Source organism: Urocampus carinirostris, chromosome 14 (assembly GCF_059441175.1).
Source record: "Urocampus carinirostris isolate Australia breed hairy pipefish chromosome 14, RoL_Ucar_1.0, whole genome shotgun sequence".
Taxonomy (NCBI): Eukaryota; Metazoa; Chordata; class Actinopteri; order Syngnathiformes; family Syngnathidae; genus Urocampus; species Urocampus carinirostris.
In genome coordinates this window covers 23,460,274-23,474,553 of record NC_142362.1, presented here as the reverse complement: position 1 = coordinate 23,474,553, position 14,280 = coordinate 23,460,274, and the positions used below count along the sequence as shown (strand labels likewise).

At 38.2% G+C, this 14,280-nt stretch overlaps 1 protein-coding gene across 4 annotated transcripts in view; it reads left to right on the top strand.

The window, feature by feature from the left end:
* Window positions 1-14,280, top strand: part of il1rapl1a (interleukin 1 receptor accessory protein-like 1a) — a 383,889-nt gene that overhangs the window by 353,051 nt on the left and 16,558 nt on the right. For all 4 annotated transcript variants that reach the window (XM_088352943.1, XM_088352941.1, XM_088352942.1 and 1 more), the window contains exons 7-8: window positions 2,251-2,383; window positions 13,535-13,680. In XM_088352943.1, the coding sequence (XP_088209069.1) occupies window positions 2,251-2,383; window positions 13,535-13,680 (279 nt within the window). The remainder of the gene's footprint in view (window positions 1-2,250; window positions 2,384-13,534; window positions 13,681-14,280) is intronic.

Sequence of the window (14,280 nt, the reverse complement as noted above, 5' to 3'; positions counted from 1 at the left end):
GCTGTTAGCTTGAAAGCTACGTCACGCGCCTTTCTTTTTGCCATTTGCATGATGAGGATATGTCTACGCTAATTTAATTTGTGCACAAGCTAAGAAGTTGCAGTCTTCCTCGGCGTATATATTCCACCGGTCTAAATCTTACCTTTTGTATTCGAGAGCCACTGGCGGCTGTTAGAAAAATTACATAAATTGGCCACATCATTGAATAAGCCGCAGGGTTGAAGGTTTGGGAAAAAAGTAGCGGCTTATAGTCTGGAATTTATGGTAATTCAAATTAGTGGTGTTTTTTTTGTTAATTCCAGTCTGCATGACTTTCCCCCAAGTTAAATAACCTGCAGGTAAAATTCAATTATTTTTTTTATATAAAGTATATATTCATATATATATATATATATATATATATATATATATATATATATATATATATATATATATATATATATATATATATATATATAAAATCTCCATCCATTATCCGCACCGCTTATCCTCAGTAGGGTTGGGGGGGGGGGCTGGAGCCCATTCCAGCTTTCTTCGGCAGGGGATAAATTTAAAATATATAGTAGATTGAGGGTAAAAAAACGTCATTAGCATTTTTTACATCCCTTAATCATGTTTTAATTGGGAGCCTCCGAAAAGAACGCCAGCCCTACACTCAATGCAAACCTTTTATGCCATTAATTTACTCGCGCGCCTCATCTTTAAAATGATTTTGAAGAATCCGAGTCAATCTTGTGTCTCTAAAAAGTCAATGCTCTCCAACTAGGGAGTATATAATGACGCCCATTTTCTAACGAGCATGATAAAAAGGAGGAAGCTTTTTTCCGCCCAAAAAGAGCCATTTTAACATTGTTTACTATATTAGACGTGGCACTTCAGAATAAAAGGGGGAGAATGAAATTTTCCAGCCGGCTAAAAGAGGTGTTGGTTGGGGTGAGAGGAGTCCTTTAAAATGTTTTGGCTATATACAGTTTTGACTCTCAATGTCCATGCACAAATAACAAAATCTTGCTGCAAAGGAACTATGTTTGTGTAAACTGAAGAGCTTTCCCCCAGGTAATATCAAATGCTGTTGGGAAATTATGTTCCGTAAGGGCTCTGAAGGGCCATTTGGAAATAAGTCCTTTAATTGAGACTCATGTACCACTTTTTGCCGCATGTGTAAGTATTTAAAAACCTTTTGAAGAGGCTGTCAACAACTTGCATGATCTAATGATATCTTGCGAAAGGAATGGCTGTTTGTAAATTGGGACACCTCATTACTTTTTGCTTGTTGAATTTAGTTGAATTGTCGTCGTCATTGATATCAAGGTTTCATACTTTGTGTTCTGCGGCAGACTGCACGCAGAAAACGCTATCAAGGGGGGTAGCAGGTTTGGGAGGGTGTTGAGTGTTGGGTGGGCGCTACTATCTGTGTGCGCGACTGTGATATGCTAAAGTATGCTGTTTTGTCATACAGCCAGGTTGGGCGGGTGCACAAGTAAAGTGTCCACCTCAAACAAACTCCAAAACACAGCAACGGATACAGCTAGTGTTTAGGTGGCTTCTTACATTGAGAAGAAATTCATCAATTAAATCAGACCCTGAGGAAAGTCAGAAGACTGCAAAAAAATAGCGATCACTGACGGGAGCTCCATGGATTGTTATCAGGTACAGTAAGAGACATTCATGGCATCAGAAAATGAGGCAATTGTGACCAGTGTGGTCCAGTGTACTGCAACTAGTCTACGTAATAACTATCACAAGCTACCCGTGCCATTATCCATAAAACGGATGACCTGGAGCTACAACGTTTGGGATACTGCTACATTCAGGGCTGTTGTATTTTAATCATCAAATAGACTCGGTCAATCCGAAAATGGCAGATGCTGGCATGCAGCAAACCAGCCGTTCTTTCAAAAGCTTTTTTACACTGAAAGTAGAAGCCCTCCAATGTTGTTGTAATTTTGTATAATGACAATAAAGACCAATCATTCAACTGCAATTCTTTGCCCTGTGTTTTTATTTGTAGATCTGTATTTTTTTTTTTTAAGACTCATATACTCTCAGTCAGAAGGACATCAACCTGAAGCAAGTTTGACCCTCAGGTGCTTTTATGAAGGAGCGCAGATTTTCACATTTCGCTTGGGGTTCTGCCAACAAGTAACCATATTTTTTCCAGGACCCTTAGCAGTCTCATTTTAAATGATCTGTTGTACTACATAGCACAAAAGTGAATCTGTGCCTGATTTTTTTTCTGTTTTTTTGCAGGAAGTGCACTCAACCTAACGTGCCGGGCATTTTTCGGCTACAGCGGCGATGTGATTCCACTCATCTACTGGATGAAGGGAGACAAGTTCATTGAAGACTTGGATGAGGAACGAGTGCAGGAAACCGAAATCAAGTAAGAAGAACAAATAGACTAATAACGTTAACGTCCGAGTTCATTTTGGGCCCATTTAAACCGTAAGGACATTAGCATAGTCTTTAATAGTTAGCAAACTAATGTGTCCATTTACCAGACAGTTAAGTGCAAGCTGAAGCGTTACCTGACATCAAGTTTAGCTAGCACATCTCTTTGCTCAACAATTAATTCAGATAGGTAACATTAACCAACACTGAGTGAAATCGGTCGAATCATGTTGTATTTAAACAGTAAATTGGCTAGCTTAACTTTAATTAAGTCAAGATCAAGAAACCCTTTATTTATCTCAAAAGGGCGATTCTGAAACCAAACATAGCTTTTCTGTCTGCTAGCTTAATGCTACTTTGTATCTTCTATCCAACTTTTTTTTCTTTTTGGTGAGGGTGTGAAGCTTAAACAGAATATACAATTAAGGTTTTATTTCAGGTGGAAAAGAAGATTTGAGCAGTCTTTCAGGGTAGGAGGAAGGCCATAGGGAGTATGTCAATTTAAAATAAAGTTAACTGATGAGTAAAATAGCCAATTAAAATTCTAATAGTCCGACACATGAACTCAGAGAAGCACGTCTTACCCCGCAACCTGTTTCAATGAATTGAAAATGTATGTATTCTTTTTTTTAGTTCTTAATGTGATATTAAGCATACTAAGTAATCAATATGAAGGACCATTTTTGATCTTTTTATATATATATATTTCAGATACCGAGCGTTGAGTATTTATCAATACAGTTACTTTTAGTACATATAATGTCCTATCCTTGGCTTACAACTGGCTGATATTTCGAAACAAAAGCATTTAAATCCCAATGTAATGTTAATTAGATGACAATTTACCATTCCTGATTGCACATGATTCTTAGAGATATTGAAAATATCCTGCTAAAACTAGCATCCACTTCGAAGGTCACAACACATCCTTTCTGTGTCAAGCTCTAGAGGACCTGTACAGGGAAAACAATGCATTTTAAAATATTTTCATTTAAGATGACTTTTTTTGCAATTTGCATATTTTTTTTCAACATCTCATGATAAAATGAGACTCAACTAGAGGGAGCTGACAAAATTGCCTGCCATCTTGCTGCTACGGTTTCCCAAAAACCTTGTGGCTGGGGAAAAAATGAGAAGAAAAATGGTGAATTTTGGTCAATTTGAGTCCCTTTAGTTTGTATTCTTACTTATGATTTTTAGCACAAGGCGCGTCAAACTTACGTATCCAGTTTGCCTGATTTAATCCTGCCTACTGTAAATTTCAGAAAATTAACAAAAAGCAAGTCTCTAGCTTATCTCTATCAAAAGTTGTGTTTTTGTAGATAAATACAAACCAAATTTGCATTCTCTGCATAAAGGCAGTCTAGGTATAAAAATCTGATGTCCAGTCTGGGCTAATGTTAAAAACAATAGAGCAGTATGACTATTGAGGCAATTATAATGTCATCCATAGTTTGTTTCGGTCTGTGATGTTTCTGGTGAGTTGGTTCAGATGTAAAGCTGTATTTACTCATCTAAAATAGACAAATTGTTACCGCATTCAATGCCAAATATGAAAATCTTTTTTTTTCTACGATTTGTGGATAAATGTGTTGTGTTGAAAAAAGATCTCTTATCATCCGCGGATATAATGTGTAGTGTAGGTTCCAAATACAGACTGAATTGTAAAGCATAATACTGAAAAAAAGCTAGTTACAGTATTTGGTGTTGATATTTGTTTTTACTGGTCAGGCCCACCTGAAAACATAAAGTCTGAATGCAGACCCCCAGCCAAACTGAATTTGACATGCCAGCACTACACAATACAGCGACATCTTGTGGTCAAATAATACACACTGTCTGGTTCAGAAAAACTGACCACGGGGCTATTTTCCCAGCAAATGTCTCGCTTTAATAATTGGCTAAGACAATTGTGTTAGCATTTCAAATTTTTTATATTTTCTTCTCAATTTACATTTACGCAGCATTGTTGGTCTTGAACCTGCATAACGTCAGGTATCTTCCTTTTTACTGCGGACGTTCGACCAGGAGGAACAACATATACTCACTGTAAAATTAATTTGCATGTTTCAGCCTATTGACTCCAAATTACTAAAACCCACAATTTTCCAGTGATGTATTTGCATCATTCCAAGCAGCTGCTGGTCCGCATTCATTTCCCTGTAACGTCGCTTCGACTCATTATTCATGAGTTAAAATGAAGAAAATAGCGTAAACGTCGCCCCGGTGGCACGGCATATTAGCATAACAGCGTCAACTTTGCTACGGCGCTACATCGATTTTATGTCGCAACCCCGAAAGCGATCGCCAAGTAAGCACCGTCACAAGTCCAATACAGTGTGCCCAGCTAAAGATATGTTTACATATGATAAATTTGGCACAGTATATCGACTGTGTTTCAAAAAGGATTACAGCAGTTCAAAATTAAGAAATGATCTCCTTGAATGAATTCAATTGAAATTATGCATCGGGTGTTGTGGATTTTGAAATTGAATAGATTTGTCAGTAATCCAATAATTGTAAAGTTTCAGAAAAAATTAAGAAAACACAACTATTCAGGTTAGCATCTGTGTAGTTTTTCACCTGTGTGGTTTATTTTTTTGTAGTTTTTGGTCTCGCGCTTGGACTAGTGCAAAGTACGTAGATTATAAGTAAGGTCTTAAACCCAAACAGGTTGCTTGCTAATTTTCTTGAAAATTACCCATCCGTAACTGTTCTTTGTTTCTTTGTCTTTGTGGAGAATCTGCGAAAGATACCGTCCCCCTCTTGTGCCGACAAACCCGTGTCAGAACCATCGTCCTATTGCTCAGCGCGTTCACTCTTGGTGCATTTACCAAGCGTCACAAGAGGGGGACGGAATTCAATGGTGGATGCTCCACAAAGAAAGACAAACAAATAAGCATAGCGGATGTATAATTGAAGAAAAAAGGCAGGAAGAGAGAGAAGCCCTTCTGATCACAAATGTAAATGTACAGATTTTCTCAGGCTCAGGGTGTTTAAGGTTTTAATACCTGCAGGCCCGGGTAGGGTCGGGCTGGATTTTATTAGATCCGATCTTACCTCTAATGCAGATTCTTCTTGAGGAGGCTAGCTTTTCCCCATTAGTCAAGAGTGATTCAGCCCCTAATGAGATAATCATTGCAAAACCATAAATTTTAGTACCTACAAGCAAGCCACAAAACATAGGGTCGGTAGCGTAATATTTTATAATATTTGCTTTTTATAGAATAAGATCTAGAAGTTTAACTGTTTTATCAAAACAAGTCAACACCACTCAGTTTAATTATATTTGCTGGGCTGCATTATATATCATTAATGTATTTAAATTTATGAGGTACAAAATGATTTCATTTTAATTTTATTTTTTTTACTGACACATATGTATTGGATTTTTTTTCAAAATCAGTTACTTTATTTTTCCATTACCAAATCTTTAAAATAGGATTGGCCGAGTATTGATCCCAGGTATAATTGGTTTAAACGTAGTAATACTTACAAAAATGTCTCGTAACCGATGAATATCAACGCAAGATTGAAAATAGAATATACAAATCGCAGATATAGTTTGGGATCTGCAAAACAGGTGAAGAACACCTTATTTCTGCGTTTAATGGTACTGGAGAAAGTGAAACATGTCATTGTCATGAACCAGAACAGGGCCCAAACGCGTGACGTTCTCACCCAAGCCTTTTATTTTACGGGAAATGGAAAGTCATGCACGTTAGGCAGCAGTCTGGCATGAAATGATAGGAAGCCAGAGGCCGACGAGATCCATACCAATTGCCCAAGTAGGTATCGGACAGATGGGGTCGATAATGAAACAGGATATCGAAAATAAACAGGACAAACAAGACGGGAATGAAGACTGGAGATAATAATAAACAGGACAGAAATAGACAGGAACAAAACTGGAAATCAATATTAAACAGGACAAAAATAAAGGAGAACTGGAACTGGAAATACCAACAGGAAAACAGGACAGAACCCACGTCTTGCGGGGCAGAGGACGCAAAGCCAATCTGTCAATGAGCCGCAATCATAACAATCATGACTTGACTTTGAAAAGTCCTTGAATTTGGCCATGAAAACATTGTAGGAACCCGTTTTTTTGTATACAGGCATAGTTTTTCAGCTCCTAAAAAAGCCTCTCTTTGGCGTAGACGTCCACAGCGAACTCAACTCTAATGCGTCTTCCTCAGATGCGATTGAAGACATTTCCCAACAACTCCATTGGAAGCTAGGCGTGCATGTTTGCTATTAAGGCTGTTTGGAGCCGCTGCAGCTGTGCGCAGACAGTCCCTGTCAGATGCTTAACAAGTGGCATTTTTCACACCAGCTCCTCTTGCGCTATATCTCTCTCTCCTACCTCCAACGACTCTCGGGCGAGCGAGGCTGAGAAATTGAACGGAAGCAGAGTCTATCCGGGATGTATTTGTGTGGGGATTTGAATATGCAAGAGGAAAATAAATCTCCCTTTAAGCGAGAAGCTGCCTGCTCAAGGATTCCCCCAAATACAGAGCGGTACCTCTCGCTGTGGATCAATAAAATACTTGATCAATCGCCTTGTGATGCTAATGCTGCTACCGTCGGCTTTTTTTCGGATCCACTCAAGGCCTGGAGTTGACTCCCATAGAGTCATTGGGTGATATGGAGGGCTCACTTAGGAGAAAGGATGGGAGCATTTCACGATAACAAATCTGCAATACAAAATGGGTACGGTAATATCTCGCGGGGATCGCGTTTCAAAAGGATCCCAAGATAGTCAAAACCTGCGAAGTAGAAACCTTTATTTATTCATTTATTTAATTATGTATTAAATACTCTTTTCACGGTTCACGCATCCCTTAACCACCTGGGTCGTCAGGGAACCACTTCCAATCATTTGTCTTGGGCAAGTACAGGCTGGCAGCGCCCATCTCTCTCCAGGCTATTATTTGAGTAGGGGCTTGCTCGTCCACATGGAACAGATTGTACTGGTTTCTATGGTTACATCTTAGATACAGCACCTTCATCATCTCGTCACCATTCTTCTTCTGTGTAAAGAGTCATACCGCTTGAAAAATGGGTATTGTTTAGTAAAATGGGTACTTCATATTCTATTTATCCCTACCTCTTAGACCGACATTCCTTAATAAGTATGGATCCATGCTCCTTCAGGACCCATGATGTTATATGTGTGTGGAGTTCTCCAAGGTTCTGTTTTAGGATTGGTGGCTTTGAGAAAAAGCTCAGAGGAACTTTTTGTAAACACATCGAGTCTTGATGAGACCACTATGTTCCTTATTTTTTTAAAGCAGTTTTTACTACTACTGTACTACTTTTACTAGTATAACCATTCTAAATCCTACATGCTTATGAAATTTATCACAAGCAAAGTTTTAAAAATGATTCAATGAGGATTTACATTTTGATTTGGTTTTGTGGGCATTATTTATTTATTTTCCTTTGCCGTGACTTAAAATATTTTATATGATGAATTTATTTACAATAAATTACCTGAAATAAAGTGCAGGAATTAAAGTCATGTATTTTCCCAAGACACACCACAGGAAGCGATGCCCCGATGACCCTAATATATTAAAAATTGAAACCTAAGAACAAACACAATTAACAGGCTCAAGTATAACGTAGAGTGTCTCAACTGTTAGTTAGTCTCTACTGTCAAATCATTAATAATTTAATAATACAATTTTATTGAAGAATTGTTCTAAGGACACAGTCCACTTTACTTCACACGTTACGCTGTCATCATCATGAGGAAGTGATGGAAAACTTGAAAAATATTGAAAGAGTTGTTTGGGACAAAAAAAACAAAAAATCCTATGTCTGGAGCCTGAGAATTTTTTTATATGCCTTATCCATTGATATTTATTGTAAAATGTTAAGAATGTGTTCTGTTTGCCCTTTCACAGAAACCATATATTTCTACATTATAAAACATTTTCAGGAAATTTGCCCTGAAGCCATTAGGGAGGGCGAAGAGCCGCATGTACTCCAGAGCATGTCTTATTCGTGGAGAGGTCCGGCTTTGTAGGTGATAGAAAGTGTCTTCCTCTCCCTTTTGCTGCGTTTATGGGTCAAGATCGTTTTGTTGATATGATGGCTTTTAGAGAAACTTAAAGTCACGTCATGTCATTTTCATTTGTATAGCCCTCAAAGGGCTATGCAGGCCATAGACTGTTGCAAACTACAGACTATTATTACACGTTCCCCTGATCCAAAACCAATATGAGGGCGAGGAAAAACTCGAAACCTCAACATGAGGAAAATGAAGAAACTTTGAGAAGGAACTGCACATGAGGTAATCCCCCTTACAGGATGACCAGGCTTCAATGGATGTTGCATTAACAAATAATACAATTATCAAATAATTAAAGTATATTATGAATTTGAAAAATTAGATACAATTAAAAAGATGACCAGATTGCAATGGATGTAGTATCAACAAACAATTCACAGATATTGTCAACATGAAATAAAGGTCATTCATAAGTGTGTTTTAAGCCTAGATTTAAACAGTTCCACTGAGGTTGCAGATCAAATCTCAGAGGGCAGAGTATACAACAGCCCCTGGGCCCAAATGGAGAAGGCTCTCGATCTCTTCTTGGCTCTTGGGATTACTAGTAGACCAGCATCATCAGAGCGAAGGCTATGGACAGGAACATCGGGGGAAATTAAATCTGAAAGATGTGAAGGAGCAAGTCCATGCATTATTTTGTATAATACCAAGAGAACTTTAAAATCATATCTTAAGTTAATAGGGAACGAATGCAGGTTGGCTACAATTGGGGTAATGTGATCAAACTTTATTGTCTTAGTTAAAAGCCTCGCTCCAGCATTTTGAACCAGCTGAAGGCTCCTGATTTTGGACTTCGGGAGACCGGAGAGTAGTACATTACAGTAATCGAGATAGGAGGTGACCAATGCAAAAATTATAATCTCTCCATCCAACTGGGACAGCATAGGGCGAATTTTAGCAATGTTGCGAAGTTGGAAAAAAGCTGTTCTAGTAATAGTATTAAGGTGTGTTTGGAAAGACATATTGGGGTCAAATATGACACCTAGATTTTGAAAAAGACTTGCGCACATATAATAAAGGCTCGTCAAGCTGCTTTATGTATGTGTACAACTCAGACCGCAACGTCAAGGCACGTTGAAGATCCGCAAAATAGCAAAACCGCTATACGGCAAGGGATTACATTACTTTGACATAAATATATCAAACCCACAGTTTTCCACCAACAGCTCACTGCTGCCTTTTCTATGCAACTTATGGATCCAGGCGAGTCCATTCCTATGACTGGTCCTTAATTCTAATTTGCGCAACCCCACTGTCATATTACGGATGAATAGACGTCAGCATATGGGATTAATAAATTAGCTAAACACAATCCCTTATGCATTTTGGGATTCGGTGATCAATATGCCACTGACCCAGTTTGGATGGCGTTGTGTTCTGCGAGCTTATTTCATGGGCCCGATAACAAATGGAATGAGTCTGAAATTAATCACTAAAGCAGCTAACACAGACTTCACTAATGAGGAAGTAAGAGAAACGCTAATGCGCCCACAGCAGCCACTGAATCAATGCGCTCATTTGTATCTTTCCATGAACTCCACTTCACACGCGTTTTCAAACGTTTACGTGTCATTACAAGTCTGATGCGCCGACGAGAGTAATGTTTTTCATCCGGTGTGCTCTGAGATATTGTCCAGTTCAGTGTTTCTCAACTGGTGGGTCGGGACCAAAAAATGGGTCACAGGTAGGTCAATTACATTTCTTAGAAGTAGATAGCAATTATACCCTGATCAACCTCCTCTATTTATTTAGAATTCAGCATCATCTTGATTGCTTTTTAAAGTTACCACATCTCATTTTATTGTGATTTGGTTGGTTTTATTTCCCTTTTCTTCTCATAACCATGAAACTGGTAGAAGTTGACTTGTTTTATTGGTCAAGTAGTTATTTTTTGGGGGTCTGTATTTGTATTCGTCTTGGTTCTATTTATATTTTTAGTTTATAAATACTTTTTTTTTTTTTTTTATAGTCATATTTATTGGATTCTTATATTGTAATATGTCAGAATTAGTTGGATATTTTTTTGTGTTTTTGTTTTATGTGGATGTATTTGTGCTTTGTTTGTAGTTTAATTATATTTATTTTTAGTTTTATGGAGGTATTTATATTCACTGTTATGTGTATTATCATTTTTTTCTATAATTACATTTATAATTTTACAGAAGTTTAAAGTACACTGTAGTTTTTCTTCTGGAGTTACTTAATTTTAGTTATACGGTTAATTTAAATTCAACCTTTTTACATTTTATTTAGGCAGTAGTGATTATTTAGAGTTTTTCAATTCCTTTGACCCTTTGTATACATGTTATAAACTATTTTAGCTGCACCTAAAATAAATCAATCATCTCTGTGTATCAGAGACAAAATGTAAGACTTCTTTTTTTAAAGCTAAATCATTTAACTGATCAAAGTAAATAATTGAGGGCAGCACGGCAGCGCAGTGGTTAGCGCGTGTGCGGCACAGTCTGAGGACATGATATCGAACCTCCTGTGTGGAGTTTGCATGTTCTCCCCGTGCTTGCATGGGTTTCCTTCGGGCACTCCGGTTTCCTCCCACAATTCAAAATCATGCATGTCAGTTTAATTGGCCGGTCCAAATTGTCCCTAGGTGTGAATGAGCGAGCGATTTGTCTGTCCCCTGTGTGCCCTGCCACTGGCTGGCAACCAGTTCAGGGTGTCCCATGCCCACTGCCCAAAGATAGCTGGGATGGGCTCCAGCACCCCCGCGACCCTACTGAAGATAAGCGGTGCAGAGAATGAATTGAAGTAAATAATTGATCAAATAATTATCTGTTGCACGGTGAGTTTAGTGTACTAAGATCATTTTATTTCTTGTATTCCTTTTTTGAAATCTGACAAACTGATTTTAATATAAAATTAGCCATTTTTTCTCAAATTAATCTATACAGAGTGCACAAACAGGTATTGCCATTGAACTTTGACTGCTCTCCTCTATTTGTAATGCAGGTTGCTATCTTCTTATAGCCAGCCAAATAGCTGTGCTTTTCTGGTGAAGCGTGTTTCCTTTAAAGCACCCCCAATCCACATACTAGAGGGGAAGTTGGGCACATGATTTTTTATAATTTCCCCCTGTGACCAGTGCTAGAAGTGTTACTGAAAGAGTAATTAGTTACTTCATTTATAAAAAAAAATTGCGTTACCCAGCCCAGGTTTACTGACACCCAAAAGTCGATTTTCCTTTGTAATGTGAGTTCAGTAAAAGAAAAAACGTACATATCGAAATTCTCACGTATAGAGGTGCTCGTATATAAAGGTAACACTGTACTTGTGCCAAAACCGGCACAGCCCGTCATCCTTATGCGCATTTTATCGACTCGGAGGCTACAGAGCAAGCGAGAACGAGTCAAGGGCTGCAGGAATCATTATCCCCACCTACACACTCAGATACTTGCGTACACACACTCATACAGTGTCTTCTTCTCAGCCTCTTTAACACATGGAACCAATGACGCATGGCCGCCTCACTCAGCTCAGCTTTCTCCTCTGCACTTTGCCTTTGTGCAGAGGATGCTTTCAAAGTGGTATAAGTAGAAGTGTTGGTGCTGGTACGGGAGGAGAGCATGATATCCCCATTCTCCCCTCCATCAGGCTCAACCGGCCCGGCCGGGGACGCTCATTTACTTTATGGAATATTACATCCTCTGCGCTCGCTGTTTCCATGGCAGCCACTATAAAAAGATTTTCTTCTCATCGCCATTATTTGATTCCTTCCCTCCTTCCATGCCGCGTGATCTTGAAGAAGAACCCTTATTGATTTTTATATATCTTATGTTTTGAGTGCAGGTGGAAAAATATACATATCATGGTGCTGTGACTAAAAAAGGGGACTTTTTTCTCACATACTAAAACTTAATTAGATTCCAAAGATGCCTAAATAAAAGATACATTTGGTGTTTTGTTTTTTTAATTAATTCAGCAATTAAAGAGCATTCTTTCATACGGTGTCACAAAGTGGTATGCTGGAAGCATAGCAGCCAACAGGAAAAAAAATACAGTCATATCTAGTCATCAACACGTCCCAGAAAATCATTGGCTGCTCTCTGCCCATTATGGAGGACATTACTGGCTTGTGATACTGCAACAGAGCCAAAAACATTTTAAACAGTGTTGGGCATGTTGCTGAAAAAAAGTATATGGTTACAGTTACTAGTTACTTCATTTAAAAAGTCATTGTGTTACACCTTAGATCACTGACTTCCAAAAGTAGTACACCACTCTGAAAGTAACTATTTAGTTACGAATCACCGTAAACACTCCAAATGAATCCAACCCCCTAAAACGGATTAAAAAGTGGCACATTATCAAAGAAATGGGAAAAAAATGTGTACACCACCCTTATTTGAATATTTCCTGCCAACATCTTTGTAATGCTGCAAAAAGTCTAATTAGAAAAATGTAGTAAATTGAGAAATATAATCATCAGTTCACCTAAAACGTTTTCCCGCACATTTGTTTATGATTCATTTGAAGATTTTATAGTAGAATTATGGTAAAATACATCAGTTAAATGATCCGTCATCTCCCATTCCTGGTAACATTGCATTTGTTAAGCATTAAATATTCCATTGAATGCCAGTTTGTTGTTTTGAAAAACTGTTCACATCATTTGTTTCTAAATCTAAATTTTCCTTTATTTTGCATGTTTCAACAATCATGATATAACAAAATAAACATATCACCTGAGAAGAAAAAAGGTATGACAAACTGAAGCCAAAGGCTCATAAAAGACCCCAAAGTAACTTCGACACTTTTTATATCAATCATAGAAACAAATTAGCATCATTAAATCAAATCTTCAGTGAATATAAAGTATTTTACAATTTGTAAGAAAAAAAATATATTCTTTTCACATGCTTCTACTCCCTAAAAACAAAATAATGGGTGAAACCTGAGATAGTTTGATCCTTCTTTAACAGCTGATTTTCTCGAGTCTATGACGTCTGCTTTCCTTGTTGGGACACTTTCCGTGTTTAGTTGAAATGTATGGATGATGCATAATGTAAATGTATTAATCCGTATTCCATGTATGCTTCTGTCTGGCAGGATCGTCAAGGCGCACTTGGGCGAGCAGGAAGTGGCCATTTCCCTCACCATCGACTCGGTGGAGGAGGAAGACCTGGGAAATTACTCGTGCTATGTGGAGAATGGCAACGGCCGTCGCCAGGCTACCATCCAGCTATTCAGGAAAGGTGAGGACGTGACATTCATAACACGAGTGCTGGCCCAGCGACACGCACTTTTCGAATCTCGTCTGAGGCTTCAAGGTTGGCAAAGGCTTTTATTGCGGAACAGCAGCTTCCAACTCTTTATTAAAGCCGCCTAATGAATGATTTAAAGTCTGACTGCGCTAACAAATCAAATGGAAATATGTATCGTTTTTTTACTTATTTATTATATATGCTCCTCCGAATCTCCCCTCTTGATGTATGAACTTTTGGAGGTGACTTTTTTTTTTCTTTTCTAACTCATTCTGTAACTTTATGGACTGGCTGGATGGGCTATCATTATCTCAGGAATAGTAAAACAATTTCAAGAAGTTTTTTATTTTATCTTTCTAAACCTTTATACGTCAACATGTGATTGGGTGTGCCTCCGTTTGTGGCAACTGCGGCACCACAACACTATTACCGTAAATTCCGGACTATAGAGCGCACCTGATTATAAGCCGCACCCACCAAATTTTAAGGGGATAACCGCTTTTGTACTTACACAAGCCGCACCTGTACATAAGCCGCATGCGCCCACATTAAAATATGTAACACAATCATGAAATTAACCCAAACCCTACA